At 33.1% G+C, this 26,894-nt stretch overlaps 1 protein-coding gene across 1 annotated transcript; it reads right to left on the reverse strand.

Annotated features, from left to right (window-relative positions):
- Positions 1-8,347: 8,347 nt before the first annotated feature.
- LOC127713955 (uncharacterized) lies at positions 8,348-14,399 on the reverse strand. Its single transcript, XM_052219906.1, has 3 exons — positions 14,055-14,399; positions 13,412-13,841; positions 8,348-8,352 (listed from the first exon to the last, which is right to left on the reverse strand). The coding sequence occupies exons 1-3, from the start codon at positions 14,397-14,399 to the stop codon at positions 8,348-8,350; spliced, it is 780 nt and encodes a 259-aa protein (XP_052075866.1).
- Between the last annotated feature and the right edge of the window lie 12,495 nt (positions 14,400-26,894).

Consider the following 26,894-nt stretch of genomic DNA (forward strand, 5'->3'; position numbering starts at 1 on the left):
AAATGTAAAACCAATTTGATAATTACATTTACCATGGATCTTGACAACAAATAGACCTGAAAACCAACACAATGAATAAGTTATGTTTAACGAAGATCCTTGTACAATTTAATTTATCGTATCATACATTACTTCCTATACAAAATACATTTCTAGTGTGTCACTTTGTCTCCAATTAAGTACATATCTTTGTAAGAAACATGCCGGTTACTGTTGTTTCTCTATTCATGACCTGCCTTTCAAATGTCTTTATATCAAAAAAAATTAAGACGGTATGGTATGGAATTAATTTTCATATATCTATTTTCTTTTATTTTACCCTTTGTTGCCATGGAAACCATCCAAACACAGTTTGCCTCAATACGTTCAACAAGTAACCTCTGAAAATTAAAATTAGGGAAAGTTAAGTACTATGAAGTTTATCAATATTAAAATACACACATTTTTTTAATGCTGAAAACAAAGCACCAAACTATTTAAAAATGTAAAATAATTTAAAAAAACGTCATAGAAGCAGTTTATAATTTTATGATAAAAGTTCAAAAATCGCCAAATTGTATTTCTTTTTGTCTTCTAAGGCCAACAATAGCTTGTCATTGAGAATTTTAAAAGACAACATATTAGATATTTATAAATTGTTTTTTTACAATTACTATGTGGTTTGCAATGTTTGTGTTTGCAATAGCAAAATCATTTTATGAATATTTTTCTCAACAGTTATGTTTATTTAAAAGAACAAAAGTCCCTTTTGACTTAAACAAAATTTGGTTATGTCATGTCAGAGTTATTAGACTTAAGTTGTCAGATTTAAGGAAATGATAAAATTGAAGCTCTAGTTATTTAACCATTGTATTTAGGGCAATTCAAACATATCGCACACTAACTTAAGTGTGTTTGAATATATTTCTTCAAAACTTAATTTTATTGTTGGCATTGATCAAAGGACTGGTTTGTTGCTCTAGAGTTATGGAACTTAACTTCAGACTAAAGTTTATATTTCACAGGATGTAACTTAACTTGAGTATGATTGGTTTGATTTATTAGAGACCTTAAAAAATTGGTAAAAGAAAGATATCATTTGATTTAAACATTGTAAATTGTTGTCCGGATAGGTGAATGTAGACTTACTGAGGATTTTGAAAATTCTCTGGTATGTTATGTGAAGTATGAGACTTTTAACAGTCATGTTTGAAGCTATATTTGTACACCTAAGAAAGGAATATTTTACTTTGTGGGGGTTTGTGTTGATTGTGATTTCTAAGTATCAGTTCATTAATTATTTCAGTTGCTAATTTCTTTTACAAAGCTTAACATAAATTTTAATGAAAAATCTCTCATTTAGAACATTTATTTTTTCTCCTGTTCCCCGGTCAATTTATATATTTCTTCAAAGTCGTGAATCATTATATTTTGAAGCGATAAACTATTACCCCCACCACCACCACCCCTTTTTCAGAGTTATATGTTCGTTCTCTTAAGAAAATTCTCGTGCAAGTTTTGTAACTTAGCCATTTTAACAACTTCGTTAAGAAGCCTTTTTCTAAATATTTTATTTTATTCTAATAATTCATATGAACATGATGGGTGTATCATGAGCTCTATGCGTAGCTGCTTATTATTCTGCCAGTAACAAAGGTAGGAAAGATGAGACGTAGTAATCAGTTATCAGTGTCAATAATAATTTTAAGTCTGTGGTTACAAGGTTTCTTAGACATCAGCAAGACCCGAACAAAATACCTGCTAGTTTCGACAAAAATTTATGGAAATCTATGAAACTTAAACTTAAGTTGTTTATAAAGATAAAAAAAAGCAATATTTAGAATGTCGTTTTATTTACCTCATATCTTACATGCTATACTAGAATATAAACTTCAATTTTGTGTGCTTACATTTGTAAACAGATCATACAGTCTAGGGTTAAAGTTTAAAAAAATCAATAATCTGTTTCAAACTGTCATTGAGTTTCAGAAAACTTTTATTGTAGCTTCTTCTTAGCCATTTAGATGAAGAGTAAAAACCATGATAAATATAGTAACGTTGTTCTTTTTCGTACTAAATATTGATATAAAAATGAGAATGTAAATGGGGAATGTGTCAAAGAGACAACAACCCGACATGTTGGTTCAGTCTGTGATTAAAGATTTCAAAATTTGAATAACAATATTAAACAATCCGTAAAGCACAAAGCTTGGATAGAAGATTTTTCAAAGTGATAGTATCCTTAGCAAATATTTGTTCACTTCATTATGTTTTGTTTCACTAATAAACATGTAATGTAGATTTATAATGGGTTATTTATATCCAAATTAAACTTTTACACTGACAGCATCAGTCTCAAGCAAGAAAAAGGGTTATGTATAACCCTTAACTTTTTTATATATTTCTGAGAAATGTTATGACTACAAAAAGAGGAGGGGTACATTTATAAATGCCCTCAACCATTGAAACATTTTTTTATTGAAATGTTAAAAATGTTCACAACGAGGCACAATTATATACCACCTTTTTAATTTTCTGATTTCTTTTCTGTCAATGAAGAAATAACATCACAAAGGTGGTGCTCACTGAATACCTTGCGTACCATGAGTTTTAGACTTTATCTAAAAAAAATCATAATCTGTTAAAATAGAAACGAAGTGAGACAATTTTAAATGCAACCTCGTTTATTTATTATTTATTTCAAAACCGATATCAGCTTGTAAACAAAGCTAAATCTTCATGTCACATCAAATGCTATGCCTTGTTAAAATCTTTTCATTTTCAATTTTGACATCAATATGTTCTTAGGCGAGACCAGTGCTGGAAAATCATCATTGATGAACACAATTGTTGGAAGGAAAATCTTTCCAGTGAGTAATGTTGCAGCAACAGGAAGGGTGTGCAGATTAAGAAATTCCAAAAGACTTTGTGTAAAGACATTAGATAGTAAAGAAAATTGTATATCTAATGAGGAAGCTAAAACAGAATCAGAATTGCAGGTTCTCATACAAAAATATTCTCGACCATGCGTTGCATCAGACAAAATGGCAAACTTATATTATGTCGATGTGTACCTGCCATTCGACATTCTTAAGGTAAGTGATCCCAAAGCGTATGTTTCAGATTCATTGATCTTGACAAGTGTTCACCGTTTTGAAAGCGTCCTATGGTAATAGGGTTTATGAACCAAAATATTATATGTGCCTGGTAAAGTTAAGGATTCGAGCGTCACTGATCGGTCTTTTGTAGACAAAACGCGCGTCTGGCATAAATAAAAAAAAAATCCTGGTATCTATGATGAGTTTTTTTTACAACCACTGGGTCGATGCCACTGCTGGTAGAGTTTTAATTCCCCGAGGGTATCACCAGTCCAGTAGTCAGCATTTCTGTGTTGACTTGAATTATCATTGATATGTTCATAATTATAAATTGTCAACAAAACTTTGAATTTTTGAAATACTAAGGCTTTTCTACCTCAGGAATAGATTACCTTAGCTGTATTTGGCAAAACTTTTAGGAATTTTTGGTCCTCAATGCTCTCCAACTTCGTACTTTATTTGATTTTCTTACATTTTTTTATTCGAGCGTCACTGGTGAGTCTTTTGTAGACGAAACGTGCGTCTGGAGTTAATAAAAAATTTCAATTCTGGTATCTTTGATGAGTTTATGGACAAACATATTATTTGCTTCTCTGTGATATAAAAAAAATATTGATTTCCACAATTTTTTAGGAGGAAAAAAAGTTCAATGTTAGTCCGACATGATTTCTGGTATGTAGTATTGAACAGTTATCCTACTTCAGACATTCATTTTTAAATCATTCCCTTTGGAAGTGTTCTCATTTCAACGTCCATTGGTAAGTGTAATAGTGCTTCTGTTCTTTTGAATCAAAATATTTGTAGAATTATGTGTTATGGCTGCAGAGCGGTTAGGTCTATATCAACCAAAGGTAATGCATCTTGTTTCTTAAAAAAGATCACATTACAGAGGACAACATGCAGTCTTCTTCAAAAGAATGCTATCTATCTAATATGTTCAAACCATAAATCGTAATGAATCTCTAAAAGTGTCGTGAACAGATTTGAAAAAAGAAAGATTAACACCAATGTCTTGAAATAACGGGGGGGGGGGGGGGGGGTAGGTATGACTCACGCCATCTGCTGATATGGTTTCTAATTTGGGACAGGCACATGAATACCTGGTGAGATTCAACTAGTTTTTCGATAACTCAAACCTCTCTAGGCTTTTAATCTCGATGATTAGGATTTACCAAATTGCAAAAAACTATGAAACATGCATACCGCATCTATCAACAATAACAAAAATAATGCAGAGAACACCGTGTTTCGAATGTCATTGCTACACCTTTCGAAATGATAAGAATTATCGACTTTTTTTAATTATGTGCTTTGTATGGTTTAGTCATTTATTTTGAAGCAGTTCTATGATTTTTAACTATTGTTCGAAACTGTATGGTTTTATTCATCTTACACTATTTCTTGTAATTTCCAATGTTTAAACTTGTTATAGCATACCAAAAATGTGTATCATTAGTAGGTCGTTGGAACCTGAGGTCAATGTCAGTTTGATCTAAATCTTTAATTTTCCGCTTTTTCATTTATTTTTATAAGCGACATGAGATGGATTCAACAGTTGTTTGCCAAAATGTATGGGATGCCTATGTGCTGATTTGATACATATTTTCTGAATCCTTTCAATCACGTTTTAAAAGTTTTGAAAAACATATTACAGTAAAAATATATTTTACAATCAGTTTTATCTTGAGCATATTTGTCTCAAGTTTAGGGTAATTTTAACCATAGTTTTTTTAACAGTTGTGACAAAGACGGCGTAAGGACTTTCAATTGTTTCCTAAGTGAATGTTTTGGGATTGTCAATGGGACAAATATCATTTTAACCAAATGACAAGGATACGAGCCATTACAGGTCATCGTACGGATTTCAACAATTAGTAAAACGAATGTGTTAGATACAATTTAAAGTTAAAAAGGATTTGAAAGCACGAAATTATACGAAATGTTATTTGAATCTACATGTGGCCGCGGGAAGTCATAAGTTGATACAAGGTAAAACAGAACACCAACAGCAGGATTTATACTAACACAAGGATTTATGACAATTACTGGATTCCAGGTTCCAACTTCGATTATCATGACGAAAACGGCGGGACAAACAGGTTTATGGGTCGATGCCACTGCTGGTGGACGTTTCGTCCCCGAGGGTATCACCAGCACAGTAGTCAGCACTTCGGTGTTGACAGGAATATCATTTATATGGTCATCTTTATAAATTTCCCGTGTACAAAATTATTTTTTCGAAATACTAAGGATTTTCTTATCCTAGGCATAGATTACCTTAGCCGTATTTGGCATAACGTTTTGGAATTTTGAATCCTTAATGCTCTTCAACTTTGTACTTGTTTGGCTTTATATCTTTTCTGATCTGAGCGTCACTGATGGGTCTTATGTAACCGAAACGCGCGTCTGGCGTATTAAATTATAAGCCTGGTACCTTTGATAACTATTATGGCTGTTTTTATGGTATGAGTTGTGTACATAATTGGAGGGCGTACAATGTCCTGTAGTTGTTACACTCCCGTCAATTTTTTGTCAAGTGGATAGTAGGTTCGTCATTGTTATTCGTATCACATATCTTTAGTTATATATTTCGAGCCCACAACCCTCACCTATCTAGAACATCGCTGTACACAAGAGCACACTGTACAAATCTGTTTGAAATATTTTGATTCCTCATATCGATATTATGTACAAAAACAACCAATTCTTAAACAACCAATCATACAAAAGAGATAATAAGACAAAAAAATTAAATAAGGGTTTTTTAAAAGAAACCAAATATCAACTTATAAATACATCATGTTTTTTCTGGATAAGGTCTTGATCTTTAAAAGCAATACTGTTCATGCTTCAATGTAAGTATAAACAGGATTTAGGTTGCACTTTGTAAATACAGCTGTTTCTCAAACCACACCTCTTTTAGGGAGATATAGAATATTCATAGATAATTAGTTTTGTTTACGTACTGGTTCCCAGTTTTGATCTCTATGTTTCATTTCATAGAGACATAACTCGGGAATGTTACCAGTAAATATACATATGCATATTGTTTATATTGAAATCTGTGGTAATCCTACAGTTAAGGTAGTGGTAGTTAAGAAATTTAGTGTTAGTTTAAACTCTAAGAAGTTTGGGGCATATACACGTTGAAAATAGGCCGCACAAACCTATATTTTGACCTTTGAAAAAAATAGTAGTGCATATAAACTTTCCATTCTAGGATATAATTTTTTTCAAAACTTCATAGTAAAAGTGGTACAGTTTTAGCCGTAAAAGGAGTTCCTATGGGAAATTGCATTGTCGATATTTACAGAAATGCAACCTATATTGGGTGAAAAAAGAGAACATACAGAATGTAAGCAAATTTGGTTTATCTCACAGATTTTAATGTTAATAACTCAAATATGAAGTTTTATAAATATTTCATGAAGATTGAGAAAATCCTTGGCCTTAACTATGATGACTCAGCATTAATTTACAAATTATAGTATGCATAGTTTACTTAAATCCCTGAATGCAAAATAAATTCATAATATATGCATATTTGTAAGTTAAATTGTTTAGAAGTGCTTATATTTACTCTTCGCAGTCATTGAAACTCATAGATCCTTCCTGAATATTATTAGTGGGGTGTTTTTGTTCTGTCGATAACCCAAAAGTAACCCGTAACTCCTAAATCTGTTTTTTTGTCACCGCCGCTTAAAAAATACAAACTAGAAATACAAAAATATCTCAACAAAACTTACAATAGTGTGTTCTATCCTGAATATGTACTAAACTATTCCATATTGCTAGAAACCAGAATAATTTAGAACATTTGAGGTCCCAGGGGCAAAAAACAGAGAAAAAGGCCTACCCCCTGGGTCATAAAACAAATAATTTAACTTGTAAATGCTATGATTTTATGATTTTAAAGGTCTTTATAAAGAAAACAATAACTGTGCTTGGAAGTTATGCAAAAATCAGATGTTAGCAGTCATTTCTATAAAATTTTAAGTGAATTTATACATGAGACTGGTATCTGCATACATACAACTATTGCAAATATGGCTTTGTTTTAACACCACTAGTTCATATATTAGCTAAATTATGTCAGGTATATGGTTAGAGATGATACTGTTGTGAAATTCTAAACTGACCATTTGAGGCAGAAATTGTGAACTTTAATTGACAAATAGGCATACAGTAAGATGTGGACTGGAGAAAGAGGCAGGATTTGATACTTTATATAGTCTTGAATGTTGGAATGATTGACTGCTAAACATTACATTTACAGTATTCTGAAAAGCTTTCAATTTGTTATCAGAACAGTTTTAAAGAGGTTCTAGGCATTTCATGTCAGAAAACATGCAAATAGGGTTAGCTGGCAATAATTAAAGTCTTGTTTTCAAATTCTTTAAAAAACTGAAACAGGGGAGGAGGTATAAAATGTACAGTAAAAGAAAACTTAGAGTTTATGCAGTGATTTCTTTAAGGCTATAATTCTGATAAATAAGTATTAATGTGCGAAAAAGTGTTTTTAGAAAGTTTTCTATTTGAATAAATGTTTGTATAGGTTGCACTTTGTAAATACAGCTGTTTCTTAAACCACGCCTCTTTTGGGGAGATATAGAATATTCACAGATAATTAATTTTGTTTGCGTACTGGTTCCCAGTTATGATCTTTATGTTTCATCGCATAGAAACGTAAATTGGAAATGTTACCAGTAAATATACATATGCATACTGTTTATATTGAAATCTGTGATAATCCTACAGTCAAGGTAGTGGTAGTTAAGAAATTTAGTGTAAGTTTAAACTCTTAGAAGTTCGGGGCATATAAACGTTGAAAATAGGCCGCACAAACCTATATTTTGACCTTTGAAAAAAATAGTAGTGCATATGAACTTTCCATTCTAGGATATATTTTTCAAAACTTCATAGTAGAAGTGGTACAATTTTAGCCGTAAAAGGAGTTTCTATGGGAAATTGCATTGTCGATATTTACAGAAATGCAACCTTTAGAGTCATTATAGTTGATTACTGGGTAGCAATAAATGTTTAGTTTTGTATGTAATTATTAAAAAGAGACACAACAAGATTATAAACCTATTCAAATGACTAATAATTTAATATGGCTCATGTCTTCGTTTTCAAGCTGTATAAACAATATTACGATTAACACGTACATTGATTATCAATTTAATTTTATCTGTGCTTTTCATTCATCCATTAAAGTTATACATTAAGAAAATCGTGGTAAATTTGTTTTTCAGGTATCCTTTTTAATGTCAATCTATAAAAGAACAATTGGGAAATTATACATGGAAATCAACTCCTATTTTTCAAAAATTTCACTGAAACTTAACTTATCAAAATGATGAATATTGTTGATTTACACCAAATTTGTTACGTTTAGAAGATATGCTTTCAACACAGACAATCGGCTTCCTATGGAAACATAGAGTATATAAAAAAGAAGATGTGGTATGCTTGCCAATGAGACAAGTCTCAACAAGTGATCAAAACAGTAAGAACATGACAAGACCTTGTACAATGCCAAGATATAAGTATCGACAGATTGTAGAGCCATGCATATGCATATGTATATAAAAATAATATTTAGTTTGATTTTAATCTACTGATAACAAAAACAATATTAATACCAATAAAAACAATATTCAAAGATCTAACAGTGTTGGATTGATAACCTTTTAGAATAAGTTTATTTAAAGGATCGACAGGTTTACCAGGATGGTTTCTTAATTTTCGGGCTCGGTTAACAACATTTTCGTAAATATTAAATGCTATTCCGTTTCAAATAGTTTTTCTACAAGTACAACCAAACTTCAAAACCAAATTTTATATCTATGGGAGAAATTAGTAATAGTTTTAAGTAATTTGTGGTAAATTCCCTGGCTTATTAATTTACCAGTTATACATAGATTACGTTTATTGAAATCCAAAAAGTCACAACAGACAGGGGGGAGCGAACCAGTTGTGATATATAAACACCGTAAGATAGTGCCAAAGGAACATCACCGTCCAGAAAAGGAAAACAACAATAGGGAACAAAATATCGTCCCTTTTGTCGTAAATTTTAGTGTAGAGTTTCTCGTGTGAAACTGAAATATCTAAATCTAGTGAACGACAGTTATTACCATTTATATTTGATCTATTCAAAGTAAGTTCAATTTGATAAATTTCGGCAGTATTTGTTAAGCTCTTGGTTTTTTAACGAAAACATATCATCATGATAACCATAATAATAAGTTTTGTTGAATTTATCAATTAAATGCAATTTAGATGGGTCTTTATTAAAGGGAAAATTCGCGATTTTTTACTTATCATCTAATTATGTTCATAATACCATAAAAAACATATTCACCAAGTTTTATCTGGATATGAACACCAATAAAGAAGAAAATTGGGAATTATTAATTAAATTTATTCGAACTTCCTGACTTATGTGACGTAGTTTAAGTCTTTTTGCATGCCGGGAGTGGAAATAATCTCATTTTAAGTCTTGTTCGTTAATCATCTTATAACGCGATTTAAAGCGCATCGACGATTTTTGGTGTAGCCATTAACCAACTAATAATTAAGAAAGTAAAGTGTCAGCCGTGCAACTTTTAAAACTAAAAATGTTCTATTTATATTTAAGGATTTCTGATATGATTTTAGTAATAAAAGTAAATCATACAATAGAATATTTCTATGATTTTTTTTCTGACGGATACTTTGAACAAACATATATATCTGATAATGTATTACAAATGCATGCTTGTATTCTGACCTTTTACTTCAGTCTAGCAAACATTTCCCGATAGTACTGGGTAAATACAATGTGTATTGTACTGAGACACTTAGTGACTACCTGTTGAATGCGTGGTTAAATTCCAGTTAATTAAAAGATTAGCATTATGTAATTCTACTCTTTTGATCTTTACTCAGTGAATTTAAGCCGTCACGGTTCACCGTTCCAGGTGTGAACAACATTTCGTATGAATGATAAACGGGAGAATTTTAATATTTTGCATAAGCTCAATTTAAATGTATTATGAACACTGAAAACTTTTTGTAACAATGAAATACTGAATTAATTTAATTGAATGAATTTATGAATAATAATGTCCTTATAAACACGAGTAAATGAAATAAAAAATAGTACTATTTTAAATTAGAATCGGTGACCTTGAATATTTGAAATAGATAGTAATTACCAATTGCAATTACATAATTTGGTCCGTCCAAAGCGATCTTTATTTACATATTCAGGAATTAATCTCCTTATCAATTTTTTTAATTCTCACCACGTACTAATACGTCTGCTATTTGAACAAAGATATCAAAAAAGTTAACAGAACAATTTAAAAGTCAACTTTGTCTTATTGGAATGGAATCGAATAATTACGAACAAAAATTATTATTTTTTTTTTATTCTTTGTGATTAAATCTGGCAAAGTGCTGTCTATTTTATTTCAATCAATGTGTGGTTTCAACCCCGAGGCCTTTAAAATTTAACATGAATACACAAATATTAGTTTGGATAATCTGGAATTTCAATAATGGAATCACCATTGTTATAAATACACAAGCTCATCAAATTATAAAGAATAACTTCTAGCTAATTTTTATACTAGATCAAATGACGTCGAATTAACTTATTCAATTAACTTTTTCTCAATTTCTTGTTTTCTTATGATTGGAACGTGGTTGTTTTTGTAAGAAGAAAAAAGTTTTATATATAAAGCCCTTTAAATAAATCTATACTATTAAGCTGAAATGTCTCGTTCAGAGAGTGAAAGTTCTGATAGTGTATCCAGCTCCCCAAGTGAGGCAAATTTTGACGAGTGGGGTCAATTTGGGTACATATTAGAACCAGAGTACACTGAAGAAGAACTCCAACAAATTGAAGCTGCAGAAAATTCTAGACAGCAGGATATTATAAACAACCCTCGCCAGTTTGACACCAATTGGTGTTCATGTACAAACTGTATAGTCATGCCATTGCCGGCGGAATGTTTCTGTTGCCACGAATTTACGCTATTTGACGAAAAAATGAAATTGGGTGAATGTGTCACTGAAAATACAGATTTTAGAATAGTTTGTCTAAACCCCGTTGTTCTGGAAACAAGCTACATTAGTTTCCTGAGGTACAAGCGCCATAGAGGGAGAGCTCCAGACGCACTTACTCACAGGCAAAGCAGACTAATGGCTTATCGTCAGTTTGTTTGTTAGGTCAGGAAAGGTCAACCACTTGGCAAGAAACACAGAATTATCCTACCGGCTTGTGTAGTTAACATAATTAGAAACGAGTTTCCGTCACTGGATGGGGTATACGAAGGATTCAAAGAATGTGATAGTGACACGTCAGACTCTGAATAGTTCTAAAATTGACATTTAAACGATTAACCAATACAATTTTTCACAGAATGTTTCAGATTAATTTTATTATTTGCGTATTAATAAACCTATATATGAATTCTTTCACTTTGATGTCTAATTTATAGATTGCTTGTTGTATATAACATTAAGATTTGGTTTACCACAGTACCACGGAAAGTTGATATGATTTGACCTGAGATCATCCCCAGTTTTTGGTGGGGTTTGTGTTGAGCCAGTGGCGGATCCAGAGCTTTTCATAAGGTGGGGCCCGCTGACTGACCTAAGGGGGGCCCGCTCCAGTCGTGCTTCAGTGATTCCCTATATAATCAACCAAATTTTTCCCACGAAAAGGGGGGCCGGGCCCCCAGCCCCCCCCCCCCCCCCCCCCCCCTGGATCCGCCTATGTGAGCAATCTAGACCAGTTTTCTATGATGTGTTTTTTATCCCTTTGTTTGTCTTTTGATCGTTTATTGGTTATTTTTTGCCATGACGTTGTCAGTATGTTTTTTTACTAATGAATATGACTATCCGTTTTGGTATCTTTCGCCTTTTTACAAACAAGACCATGGAACTGGATATTGGAAATTTATCATGCTATTGCACAAGGTAACAAGTTTGTAAGAGAACATGCCACTCTACCCGGATACGTTAATCTGTCGACCAGTCTCCGGGCCTGTCTCTCACCCTTATACATATTACCTTTATAAATGACTTACAAATCATTGGTTGTCGTTTGTTGCTGTGTAACATATTTGTTTGTCGTTCATTTTTTGTACATTGATGAGGCCGTTAGTTTTCTCGTTTGAATTGTTTTACATTTGTGACTTCGTGGCCTTTTACAGCTGACTATGCGGTATTGGTCCTGCTCATTGTTGAGGGCCGTACGGTGATCTATAGCTGCTGTGAAATTTTGTCTCTTGTGGAGAGTTATCTCATTGGCAATCATACCACATTTTCTATTTTATATTTTAATGGAGGTAATTATATCGTTTATGGTTGTTATACTGCTCAAACGTTTTGGAAAGACAATGGAGTTTGAAGTACTTCATACAGGTTTATTCTTTTTGACACAATCAATAACAAATTAACACACTAATAGTTATTCATGTTACATTATAACTTTATACGATGCAGAAACCTAACATTAATAAATCAACGAATTATGATACTGTACACGATTCAAATAAAGATATTACAAAGGTAAATACTTAGTCTCTCACAAAGGTTTCATTTTGCATATTTTTACTATCTGACTCTCTCGATCTCCTCTCATTTTACAAAGACTTTGTTCACTACTTTCCTGAATTTATTTATACATGTATATATATTTATGTACGGATTTTGTACTATCCAGAAACTTACTTCAATAAAGCAAGGAATTCGACTTGGTACATGATTAAAATATAGATATTACAAATGGAAAATAATTCAAGTCTTACACAAACGTTTTCGGCTTGCATCTTTCTTCCATCTGCCCCTCTTGATCTCCTCTAATTAAGCAATGACTACTTTCACTTCTTTCCTCTATTAAACTTGTTTATACATATATATTTATAAGACTTCATATAAAACAAAATAAAAGCATCAATAGGGATAGTTGATCAATTAATGCAACATCACGCTCAACAAACTGTCAATTTGTCAGATATTTGATCAAGAAAAGCGAGACCTGTGATCGTCAACCAGGTCTTCCTTACACGGCGCAGGGTCCTTGCTTATGTTTGCTGGCAGTGACAGTGACTTAAGCTGGTGAATTGTTTTCCTGTTGGTTCCCTCCTGTTGGCTGGTGACTGCAAACTGTAATATATCGGCTTTGAAATCGTAATCCTTCTTTTCGTATATTTTGCGGGCCGTCCACCTTCCAGTACTCTTGGGACATCGGGTTGCGAAAGACAGTTTGCCACTGGCATCGGTCTTTTGGTTTCTTCCGATGTTCACATTGTTGTCTACCACTGCCAACTGAGTACGGGCAACCATGGATGCATATTCAAACTCGATTCGCTTGGGACAGTATTTCAGCATCATGGAGTGGTACGTTTCCAATGCTCCTGTGTGGCAAAAAAGATCTAGTTGACGTATGTCCCGCAGAATAAGCTTGTCTGTGACAACCTTCTCTAAAGCAGCATATACTTGGCTGTCTTGGTTCAACCATTTCTTTTTCCTTATATCATCAGGGCTCAGTGGGGGGTGTCCACATTGTGTTACAATCTTCCCAGGAAATGTGTGCCTATTGGAAATGTGAAAAAGCAGGCTTCTCCATGTCTCTTCAAGTTTATCAGGATCACCATCGGCTTGTCGGGAGCAGTACCAAATATGATTACAGATGGAGGGGATCCATGGCTTAACCTCATTTAGTAGCTTCTTTGGCTTTATGGCTAAGATCTTCTTCTTTATTGACTTTGAAAGGTGTCAAACGTCAAACTGATGTTTCTTGTCACTGTGATCTGTTGCCATGGCTTTGCGGATCTGGACATGTCTGTCTGTAACTACGACTCCAACGGTAAGATCTGCAGCCTCAATGCTGGCAAGGGACCGCTGAAATCCTATTAATTCCATCTTGTTTGATGATGTGGTCTCGGAGACTTGAACTAAACTGAAGTCTGGTATGACGCTGGTGGCTGAGTCCATGAACGTATATGTACAATACTTTGCTGAAAAGCCCGGACTGTCACAGCGTCCATCTCCACCAAGGATGAGATGTTTACCATGTAGTTGTTGCAGAATGACGTCTCTTTGCATGGTGTAATAGCGGTCAATGGCAGGGATGGCGACGTCTTTCTGTAAGCTGTAAAATTGGGTTGATCCAATAAACTTTAGTGAAAGTATTTCGGCAAAGTGAGATACTCTTGAGAAGGTTTCACCGGACAGGATAATAGCTGTAGCCACCATCATATTACCTGCAGGTTTATTGTTGACCAATGGTTGTGACTCCCACGAAGTTTGGTGACCTTTCATACATAGGAACTTTACTTTCATGGCAGTACCGTTATAGATTATCTCGGATTCGTCAGCAGCAATCGGTTCTCCACAGTCTGTGCAAATAACTCGTGCAAACAATGACTTCAGGCAGCTCTCAAACGCAATAACCTTAGGTTCTGTGGTGATGTGTTGCGAGGAGTCAGAAGAGGATGACTGATTTGAGTCTCGGGATTCGTCGCTAGGTACATACGATAAGTCGCTGTCGGGCTTCTCTGGGCTGGATGTTGGTGTAGGCGTGGATGCATCGGATGCATCCTGGTCTTTCAGAGGCGAAGTAATAAAAGCTGTGTCAAGTGGTTGTGATGAGGAGATAGGGACCTGTAAGTAGCTGTGGTTTGTCATGGATGTACCGAAATCGGTGTCAGTTTGAAGTTGTGGTTGTGGTAATGTCTGAACCCCGACGTCAACCATTAAGGGTTTCGACTGTAAAGAAAATGGGGATATAAAATGAAATTACCATACTCGTTTGAATTGTTTTTCATTTCGAAGCGTTTAAGTTGACATGCAATATGGGTTTTACTCGTTGTTGAAGGCCGTATGATGATCTATAGTTGTTAATTTCTATGTCATTTGGTAGCTTGTGATCTGTTATCGCATTGGCAATGATGCCACATCAAGGATCTCCGTTTTTTATATATATAATTCAACTTGCATAGTGCCTTGAGGTTCAGATTTAAAAAAAAATATAATACCGATATGCATATCACTTTTTCCAGACTTTCAATGACGGAAATACTAAGAAAATATAAAGAAACTTAAATAAACCAAATCTATTTCAGTCAAATTGTTGAATACTCCTTAGTTGTGTTTGAACTAAATTGGTTTTATACATAAGAGGATTGCACACTCAGTACCAAGAAATGACATTACTTAATCGAATCAGAAATGTTACTTGTTCTTCATATATCATGGTTCATTCAGCATTTGTAGACAAGCCAAAAACATATAATTTCTAGGCGGCATATGACCTATTATATATTGATGCATGAAGATGTCAGTATTTCCAAAAGTTAGAAAAATTAAATTCCAATCAAAAAACCTACTGACTATCTATTACCATAACATCTATGAAATGGTCTCTTTACCTTGTGAAATAAAAAAAAGCTAAGAATACATACCAATACATCGACCTTTTCCCCTACAGCTTTCACAGCATGTCTGGTTTTTTTCTGTGGAATGTTGTTTTCTGAAATAATTTTACCAAAGTTAGTTCAAAGACAAAATTGCACATTTGAAAATTTCTAAAAAATTACACCTACAAACACAATAAACATCAGGAATTCGTTCGTCAGATTGATAATTGATTGTTGGTTGCCTCGCTTCAAGTGGCAAATGTTTCATGCATGTTCAAGACGTGACTACAGATTAAATAAATACATTATATAGTAGTTAAACTCGAAATATACAATGCAGAAAAAAAAATGAATATATAGAATGACGGTATTATGATGATTTCCAACGTGAACACACGAGGACGTCTATATCGACACGAGTCTAGGTGCGTTTTTATTTTTTTTAATTTTTTTTTCTTTCTTTTTTTTTTTCTTGCAAGAAGAAGACATATGTACACCCAGCTTCATTTCGGAGTCTTTGTTATCACAACAGTTGGTTAATAAGTTAACTTGTTTTAAATTATGAAAATAATAATTAAACATGTATCCTCTCCATTTCAATTAGACTCGCATGCAAGTACTGGAAGTTTTATCTATAGTTCCTGCAGATTTTCATATGGAGTTAATATGTGTCTTTAAATACCTTTACTTTCTGTCACAAATGAATTCCCTCTGTAATCGTTGCCCCCACTGTCAATTGGTAGTGGCATCTGTTGGAATAAAGTAGAACATTATAAGGCAATGATAGTAGATGTACAAAGACCATTGGTAATTTTTAAAATGAAACTAGTCTGTTCTACTATTCAAACCGGGGTATGTAGTCAAACCTTTAAGACTTGAAGTTGCTTTATATAAATAAGAATGTGGTACGATTGTCAATGAGACACATTTTACCAAATTTAAAATGAAGTGGAAGTGTCTGGAAGTAGAATATTGTGTTTTTACGCTAGAATTAGTTAAAACATTTCTATTTTAATGTCATTAATTAAATATTTGGAAGCAAAAACCAAATTAGGTTCCTAAAAATTAGTATGAAATAGCTGTTATTGTACTCCACTTCCTTTAAAATATTTATTTTTGATCTGCCAACATCGCATTCATTTATAAGTCAAAAAGATTTGAACATGGTGAAATTTTTACCTCATGCAACACTCTTTTTCTTGTTTGTGAATTATTGTCATCTCTTAAGCCTTGGTTGTACGCAAAAACTGTTGGTACTGCATCTGACTTCAGTCTTCGTTTTCTAGGTGTGAAGCCTATCAACCTGCCCTGAAATATAATAATGTAATTCATATGTTACTCTGTCTCATTATTTTCACTTCTGTCACATGGCTAAGTCTCTGTTGTCAGTCTAAGCAATGAAGAAATGCTTACGTAAAAATTGTATGGAAAGCCATAGTATACTGCATGATGGGATGAAAACGGGTTTGCACAAGTAGGAATAGGTAGTTCCCCTTTTGTAATGACTGTATCACAGAAACAAAGTCACAGGACAAAAAGTCACATACGAAATGGCACGGACAAAAAGTCACAGACAACAAGTCAAGGACAAAAAGGTCAGACAATTAGTCACGGACAATAAGTCAGACAATTAGTCACGGACAATAAGACATTTTATTTTAGTTTATAACTCTTTTATCTATAATACTTAAGAAATCAATCGAATACAGGTTTCCTAAATCATTTAAGATGTTTTGATAAAATTTGATATTGATCAATTAAATGCTGTTGAAACTGTTTTTGAATAACTGGTTACATGGTGTCAAACAATCTATCATTTATAAATCTTCATGTTATACAATATAAAAAATAAAAAGATGTGGTATGATTGCCGATGAGACTACTCTCTACAAGAGACTAAATTGCACCTAAATTAACAATTCTGCTTTTAGATGCACCAAAGCAGTTGCGGAACCAGAGGGGGGGCGCAGAGGGCGTACGGCCCCTTATTGCTTGCACTTTTTTTTTGTAAAATGATTAATCAAACTAGACCGTGAACTTTGCCATGTCCCGTGTATTTAATGTTTATGCGACAATTCTTTTCTTATAAAGATATTTTCCATGTCCATTTTTTACTGACAAGTCCCACATCAAATATATTGATTGATTGATTATTGTTTGCTTTACGCCGCATTAGCACAGAAAGGCTATATCGCGGCGAGAGCTAATTCGAATATTATAACAATTTAAGGTATATTTTTAAAATCAGACAAAAGGTCTTTCAATAAACTAAAATTCTAGACTAAAGCAAATTGATTATTTACAAATAAAATTCAACACTAAGATAACGTGATAAAAATTAAAATCGTTTTAAATATAACAACATTTTTTATATTTTATAATATATTCCAATTTCTTTTAAGAATGAAACAATATTTGTAAATGGAACATTATTAAATAAATCATACATATTATTGACATTGAAATGCTTCTTCCGAATATCAGCAAAGTCAATACAATTAATTAAAACATGTTAATAGTATACTTGCAGTTGCAAGGTACAAATTGTGGTTCATCTTCATTTTTTAAAAGATACTCGTGTGTCACTCTAGTATGACCAATTCGGCATCTAGAAATAACACACTGATCTTTTCTGCATCAAATATATTAATACTAAGCTTTGGATCCATCCAATCATTTTATAATGGACAATTAATGGGGAGAATACAGCATAAAAAATGTCCAACCCTTACACTTTGACTATAAAATATACATGCCCTACGTCAGGAACCGTTAAGAAAGTGCATTTTACACTTATCTTATGTTTTTTAGCCAAAAAAAGGTCCAAAAATTTTTTCGCCTCGCTCCGCTCGGCGAAATTAAATTACTCATCCCTCCCCCATTTCCAAAATCCTGGTTCCGCCTCTGCAAAGGACAAATTTAAAAAATATTCAAAGAGAAAAATAACGGCCTTATTTATGTACGACCTAATGAACAAAAAACAAATACATGTATGTTACACAGTAACAAACACCCAACACTGAATTACAGTCTCCAGACAGGCACATACAGAATGTGGCGGGGTTAAATTCTTTTGAATGCAGGGTAATGCAGATTAATTATATTTTGAAACTGTAAAATGAATTTGTCATATAAAAAGAAATTACTTCAATATATTTCTAATATAAATATATAATATTTTATAAGCAATTGCGACTTGTTGGTCTATCAGTTATGTGACTTTCTTTCCGTGTACCTTGCAACTTTTGTGCGAGGGAGAGAATTTAGAAGATAATACATATATTCATGGGGACTCAATGCTCGTCACTTTTGAGAGCCATAAACTATTTAGGGTATTTTCTTCGTAAATTATAAATATCGTTAAAATACTATCACTATAAATGTTCTGTGCACTATATTTTGAAAGTAAATTCGTTCAACAAATATACTATTTGACCAGGTATATCAATTTGGAATGGCATTATAATTATACATATTAATCTTACGTGAAATCCTAGCACGAATAGATAATTATTTAACCATACTAAGTTTGTCATGGGAAACAATTTTAAATAGTAAATTGTACCTATATATACATTGGCCAACTTCTGTCGCGAAACAAGCACACAAAGGTCGGGTTTTTTTCTTAAAAAATTGCTTTAGCATATTTAAAAAAAAATGGTCAAAATATGATAAAGCAAACCTACATTTTATACACCAAAAATCTACATCATTCCATTTAATTCTCAAAATCTTATATTGATAAAAATGACAACTCCTATATTGAAATAATTGAATGTACAGAAAGACAAATGATTACCGCACGTCCTCGATGCAGGCCACGAACTAAGTATCATCTTGATGTCATAATCGTGCATGCATGTCTTTTCAATCCAAGTATACGCAAAGTTCCTAATAGCCAAAATATTTCGTAAATGCGGCCGCTCATATTGGAAATAGGACAAGAAAGTATGGCTGACAGTTACCCATAATTTCTCGGTTAAATTCTCTAGGATTTACTCAAAACAATGTTGTAAAATGATGCAGTATGATTTTTTCTTAAATTATTTATCACAACTCAAGATCATAACTAATTATAAACATTTGCTAAGCAAATAAAACAAGCTGACAAATTATTATGTGACTTATGGTGTACAAAAATAAATTCCTTGTACAATTGAAATTTAAAAAAAAAATCATTTTATAATCTTCTATACTTAATTTTGAAACCGAAGTCAAAATTAATAATTTACGGTCTAATTATTTCTGTCTTTGCACATGTTAGAATTAACCAGCCTGTGGATATAAATTTTAAACTCTTAATTTCATATTTGTACGGTTTTGTGTATTTCAATCAGATTAGGGACACAAATTGTAAACAGGATGTATAATACACCTGACAGCATTTTCGATGGCATTTTTACCTGTGCACACCTGGGTCACTCAGCTGGGAAGAGCTGCGTAATGTCACCAGTTTATGAGCCCTCCAGGAAGTCACTAGAATACCTGAATGTGACACTTTTACATGACCTCTGGCAATAATTCAAATTAGGAAGAACCCGAAATGAATAAAATGTATTACATATGAAAGATAGTTTTTGGCATGGCATTTCAAAAAGTCGAAAATCGCTACAGACACCTTTTAATCTCATTATATTTAAGCTTTTACAACTTCCAAATTAGTGTCCGCCCCACTAGATGTATTCCTATATATTAACTTGTTATCATAAATCTACGAAGAAAAAATACTCCTTCGATTGACCATAAATCATTACAAATATCGCTAGCCGACCTGTCGACATTTTCTATCACGAAACTGCTTAGCCTTAACTTGTTAAATTACCATCTTCTATGACTACGCAACTGGATTGGACTAGTAGACAGCTAAGCATAACGAGGGGCGATAAGACCTATTAAGTTTCCCCACGAATCCGGGTTGACATACGCTCCCACCTACCCATCACCTCTTGAACCTTTTATATATCACAGTATAAAAAAGTGGGGGGGGGGGAGGGGGGTAAACAGCATCTGTAATTATACTACATAAGGTTCTATATTATATAAATAAAGCCTTATTTTTAAAGCATTGTTATATTAAACAAATGAATCTTTAAATGCTTTACATAATTATATATGTGTACATACGTTTTTAGCACCTAAAAACAAAAACATACTTCATTGAACTTGTGAATGTAGGACAGAAAGTCACAAGACAAAACGTCACAATTCAGTTTCGTGTTTATTTTTCTTTGAACGATGAAACATAAATTAAAATTTTTAGTTTTTTTTGTTTGTTCTTGAAATATTATATTTGAAGCAAGTTTGTTACTGAAATTTATTCAATAAATATCAATAATGATCAAATAATTGTTATAAAATCAAAATGTCAAAGTGGCTAGGTACCTTACATGGCTTCATTGTGCCAAGAAATATATATCCTTTGCATGATTAAAATCAAATAACTTTTTATTTTTAAGGCTTATAATCAATTTCCTAAACTTAAAAATGAAAATATGTAATAAAAAGATAATATTTCAAGATTTTTCTCTTGTATATTCAAATAATTATCAACAATTTTTTTGTGACTTTTTATCCGTTTACCAAACGTGTACATGAAAACAAGAAATCGGTTACTAATGCATGAATGCAGAAATACTGAACTATATTAATCTGACAATTTCCATTCAACAAGGTTTTTTATTCAACCAGGTTTAGAACGAGATAACAATAAAAACATTCATGAATAAAAATCATAATTACCATCAAATTTCCATCGAAACAAGATGCTTCAAAATGGTCTGCACACACCTTCTTGAACTTGTTGTGAGTGAAGCTGGTTGGTGTTAGGTTAAGGTTAATCATCCACGTCTGGTACAACTCTTTCTTTTTTGCAGGATCCGGGAAAGTGTGTAAGCTTATGCCATGTGAACTCCGAGTTGAACATCCGTACGCTTGACAAGTCATTTTGACACTGAATGTACGATATGCCATGCTTGTTTTTTGGTTTTGTGGTATTAAGATATTTTATTCAAATAAACTCATCACGTGACAATTTGTATCGGAGATGCCGTCAAAATGGCGATAAGTCCGGAAGTGATAGTGGGATTTTAATTTTTATTTTAATCACTTATCGAGAAGAATTAAACATTAATTTTAATGAATATATGAATATTTATATCAAATAAACATAATATAAAATTTTCATTTTTTTGCGAAGTTTCCCTTTAAGTGTGGTCATAAATTGTGTTTCATAAAATTACAAGAACAATAGATATAGGAAGATGTGATATGAGTGCCAATGAGACAACTCTCCATCCAAGTAACAATTATTTTTAAAGTAAACCATTAGTTAGTCTGCTATTAAAGGGGGGCAATTGGTGCCAATAGAAAAACCTACAACCTGTCGATAAACTTTATTGCCGAAACGTACATAAATATTATCTAGCAGAAGATTAACAGCTTCAATCATCTCATCACACCTCCGGTAGGTATATTTCTCATTAAAAAGAAGGCTTTAATTGAGTTAAGCAAATATATGTTCGTTCAGATTTACCAAACAAACATTTAATTAAATAAGAAAACTTCTGATTGATAGGATTGTGTGGACGTGTAGTGTAAAGAGTTGTAAAAGGTCACAACTGTCATCAGAATCAAAAAGACAATCAAAAGCACGTAATTTGTCTAAAACACTCAAAGAATGTTTTACATTCCAAAAAAAAATGTATTCGACTATTTTCATGTATTTTACTACAAAAGTTATTGAGAAGTTCTGTGATAGTAGTTAAGGAACTAGTTAAAGGCACCCACAGATTAGTTGTAGAATACTTACTAGAGGCCGTGATGAAACGATGTTTTACTGGGGTTTTTTTTTCGTTTGAGTAGTTCAGGTAACCAATACATAGGAGGAACCTTCAAATGTTCAGAAGAGGCCTTAAGCTGTTACGTGGTTGCGATATGTTTGTTTACTATATGACTATTTGTGGAGCACACAGACTTGCATGTAGCCTCTCTGTCGGCCGGTTCAAACACACACCGCTTTGAAAGTACTTGAAGTTTGCTTCGTATTCTAGAAATAAGCGTATTATTTACTCTTTTATTTATTTCTAAATTATTTTCAAAATGTGATATTCGAATATCCACAACATTCATAAATTTATTTAAATGTGTTAGAATCAAGAGATTTTTTATCCGATTTTTGTCGTTTACACCAATTTTTACAATACGATGAAAGAGCGTCTTTTTTTATCTGGCGATACTGTTTCCGATCTAATTTAGATGGATGACGATATATTGGTCCTTTTTTTTTTAAAGTGTTTAACCTCTCGGCCGTCCTGAACGACATCGAGGTCCTCGGTAATAACATTGTCATAGGGATCATATAAATATTCGACGATTCGCAGTATCAAGTTAGAGGAGTATTATTTTCTACATTGAAGTGTAATTTTGCTGACGTATAATTGAAAAAAATTAAACTTCTGCGGGTTTTTTTTTTTTTTTTGTATGCATACGAAATAATTAGTGGTTCTGTGTTTTCAAAATAGGAAGCTATAAAGTCATGAATGCTAGAGTCATTAAATATACTCGATAGGTTGAAGAAATCAATACCTCTGTTAATTCATTTAATTTTCTGAAAATACCGTTTATGATCAACTGTACCCATCTCACGCCTACTTGATCCGTTAATTTTATGAGCCATGTAGAAGCTTCTCGATAAAAGTTTATAAACACTGGAGTTATCAGTTAACTTCAATTTCGCTACAGAGATAGTTTTCTATAAATGAACAATTGAATGTTTGATGACTATGTTTAAGATATCCTTACCAAATTACATGAGATAAAGCATATTGCAAGTTAGGTCTCCTTGATATCATAGCTTTAAGGAAATGAGGGTCGCTTAACAACTCAATTTTTCAAACGTTATGATTTCAGTTATCCAATTATGAACTTTTTATTTTTGTATACCAATATTCCAACAGAATCTGCATATTAAGTATAAACAATAATTTAAATTATTTCATTATCCCTGAGTTAGAGTTTCCTATCACGATTGCCTTGAAAGATTGTAACTGCTTAAAAGGAAGCTAGTGCATCAAGTTAAGGCTTTCAAATGGTAAAGATGGAATCATCCATTTGAATGTTTTATGGTCATTTTAATAAATTGTCTTTTCATTTTTTTAATTTTTCGAAAAACTAAGGATTTTCTTATCCCAGGAATAGATTACCTTAGACATATTTGTCACAACTTTTTGAAATTTTGGGTCCTCAATGCTCTTCAACTTGTACTTGTTTGGCTTTATTACTATTTTGATCTGAGCGTCACTGATGAGTCTTATGTAGACGAAACGCGCGTCTGGCGTATTAAATTATAATCCTGGTACCTTTGATAACTATTTTGCACCACTGGGTCGATGCCACTGCTGGTGGACGTTTCGTCCCTGAGGGTTTCACCAGCCCAGTAGTCAGCACTTTGGTGTTGACATGAATACCAATTACATGGTCATTTTAATAAATTTCCTGTTGACAAAACTTTTAATTTTTTGAAAAACTAAGGATTTTCTTATCCCAGGAATAGATTACCTTAGCCATATTTGGCACAAATTTTTGGAATTTTGGGTCCTCAATGCTCTCCAACTTTGTACTTGTTTGGCTTTATTACTATTTTGATCTGAACGTCACTGATGAGTCTTATGTAAACGAAACGCGCGTCTGGCGTATTAAATTATAATCCTGGTACCTTTGATAACTTTTTACAGATACCATTATAATATGTGAATATTATGGAATAAATGTTTCTCAGATTACTATGGTAATGTGCCACTTTAAATGTACCCTCAATTTATGTTATGCTCAGAAATGCTCCCCGTGAATACAATACATGTACATTAGCTATATTTAGCAAAATTTTTCTGAGTGATGGGTCTTCAATGCTATTCATCTTATACTATACATATATAACTATATTTTGACTTTTAAACTTTTTGTATTCGAGCTTCACTGGCAGGGGGGTCAAGGTAAGGGCGTTATGAGCGTACGCCCCCCCCCCCCCCCTTTTCCGAAAAAAATAAAATAAAAAACTATCGTAATCTGCTAATATTGTACTGAATATGGCAATTTTTCATATTCATTAATTAGATGTTTGGTAGCATTAAAACGTTTAAACCCGTTGCAACTGTTTGCACCTGTCCTAAGTCAGGAATCTGATGTTCAGTAGTTGTCGTTTGTTGATGTGGTTCATAAGTGTTTCTCGTGTCTCGTTTTTTATATAGATTAGACCGTTGGTTTTCCCGTTTGAATGATTTTACACTAGTAATTTTTGGGGCCCTTTATAGCTTGCTGTTCGGTGTGAGCAAAGGCTCCGTGTTGAAGACCATACTTTGACCTATAATGGTTTACTTTTATAAATTGTGACTTGGATGGAGAGTTGTCTCATTGGCATTCATACCACATCTTTTTATATCTAATAAATTGAAAACAAACGTTCAAACCTATGATTGCGTTGGATAAAAACCGCAATTTTTATACGTGTGCATGCAAAACAAATTTCTTGGTAAAGGGGTCTAAATACAACAAAAACAACATTTTTCAAAAGACCAAAACAGTGAAAAGGTATATTTTAACAAAACGGGTATTCAAAAGATCAGAAAAAGCTATCGTTAAAGATTTATTTTTCATTTTTCATGCCCATTTCATATAACCTTTTATCTGAATTTACAACTTCTTCCAAAGATTTGATATCCACATGTTAATCAATACATAATTTGAATGATCCGAAGGCAGACTATTTTCACCAATTTGTCTATCACGGAGTCTGTTATAATGTTGTAAATACGGCGCGAACACAACGCGGGAACGTCACTTATTTCTTATATTGTAACGTAACACTTTGTGACGTGACACTTGTATACTTGGGTATTCTATAGATCGATTACATTATTATAACATGCAACGTTTTCTTACTTAATTCACGTATTCCCGACATTTTGGTGCCGTGCCCAATGGATTTGAATAAGCTGAAATAGATTAGGAAAGCGAACAGAAGTGTAGTTACAAGACATTTACGGAAAATCGACGATTTGAAAAAAGAAGCGGAGTTAGCCAGTGTAGATCTTTTAGCAACATTCGAAAGTGTAGAACAAAAGAAAACTTTTGGAAGATTTAAATCAACAGATTATAAGTGCAATTGATTCGGATGATATAGAAGAAGAAATTCTAAATACAGATGAGTATACCTTAGACATAGAAACTAAACTTAAGCACTTGCGTATTTTCATACAAAGTTTAGACAATTCGAACAGTCATAAAAATCAACAGTCTACTTCATCCTACCAAACATTAATTATGAAGCACCACCTTTCATTTCAAGTACATTTATTGAAAATCAACAACAGAGTTTTATCGCACCATCACGGTCAACGTTTAGCAATCAAACACACCACCTTCCGAAATTAACTTTGCTCAATTTCAGTAGAAATATTCTTGAATGGCAATCTTTCTTGGATTCTTTCGAATCAGCAGTACATATGAACCCGAGTCTACCAGATATTCTGAAATTCAATTATTTAAAATCACAACTTGGAGGTGAAGCATCACATACTATTGATGGATTCGCATTGACAAACGCTAATTATAGGGTGGCAGTTAACGTATTAAAAGAAAGATACAGACAATCGAGTAAGATTACGCAAGCACACATGAAAGCATTGCTAGACATTACACCCGCAAATAATGATTTAGCTAGTTTACACGTCTTTTTATGACCGTTTAGAGGCATCCGTACTCGGATTAGAAGCTTTAGGACAATCGCAAGACACATACGGCACACTACTAGTCCCATCTATTTTGAGCAAGCTTCACGGAGAAGTAAGGCAACATTTAGCACGAGATCATGGATCAAATACTTGGACTTTATCAGATTTACGCAAATCTTTTCAGAATGAGATCAATATTATCGAAGCAGATCAGGATTATGGTATCCGAAAAAGCTATTCCACCACGCCTACTTGTACGTTTCTCGTTGAAACACATGCACAATCTTACGGAAAAGAGTTATATACGCCAAGAACAGTCGATTATGTAAACAGTAACCAACGTGTTCTAACCGCGAGACCATGTATATACTGTCAAGAAATTCACGCACCGGTGAACTGTACACGGATTACAGACACAAACGAACGAATGAATATCGTGAAACGCAGCAATCTTTGCTTTAATTGTCTCGGTACGCACCGAGTCAATGAATGTAACTCTAGACATACATGCCGTCATTGTAAGAAAAAGCATCATAGTAGTTTATGTAATGAAGCAATGGTCGATAACAGAAGTACACGTGTCCAAAATCGAAATGACATGAATCAAAACGCCAATCGTACCGAAAACGAAGAACATGAACACGGACATTCTACTTAACCATCACTATCCG

Source organism: Mytilus californianus, unplaced genomic scaffold (genome assembly GCF_021869535.1).
Source record: "Mytilus californianus isolate M0D057914Y unplaced genomic scaffold, xbMytCali1.0.p SCAF_9, whole genome shotgun sequence".
NCBI classification, from domain to species: domain Eukaryota; kingdom Metazoa; phylum Mollusca; class Bivalvia; order Mytilida; family Mytilidae; genus Mytilus; species Mytilus californianus.

Excerpts from the sequence above, each read along its gene's own strand:
- LOC127713955 (XM_052219906.1), bottom strand. The coding sequence starts at position 14,399 with ATGAAAGGTCACCAAACTTCGTGGGAGTCACAACCATTGGTCAACAAT. Across the intron at positions 13,842-14,054 it reads TCATGGACTCAGCCACCAGC|TCAATAAAGAAGAAGATCTT; the intron begins GTCATACCAGAC and ends CACCTTTCAAAG.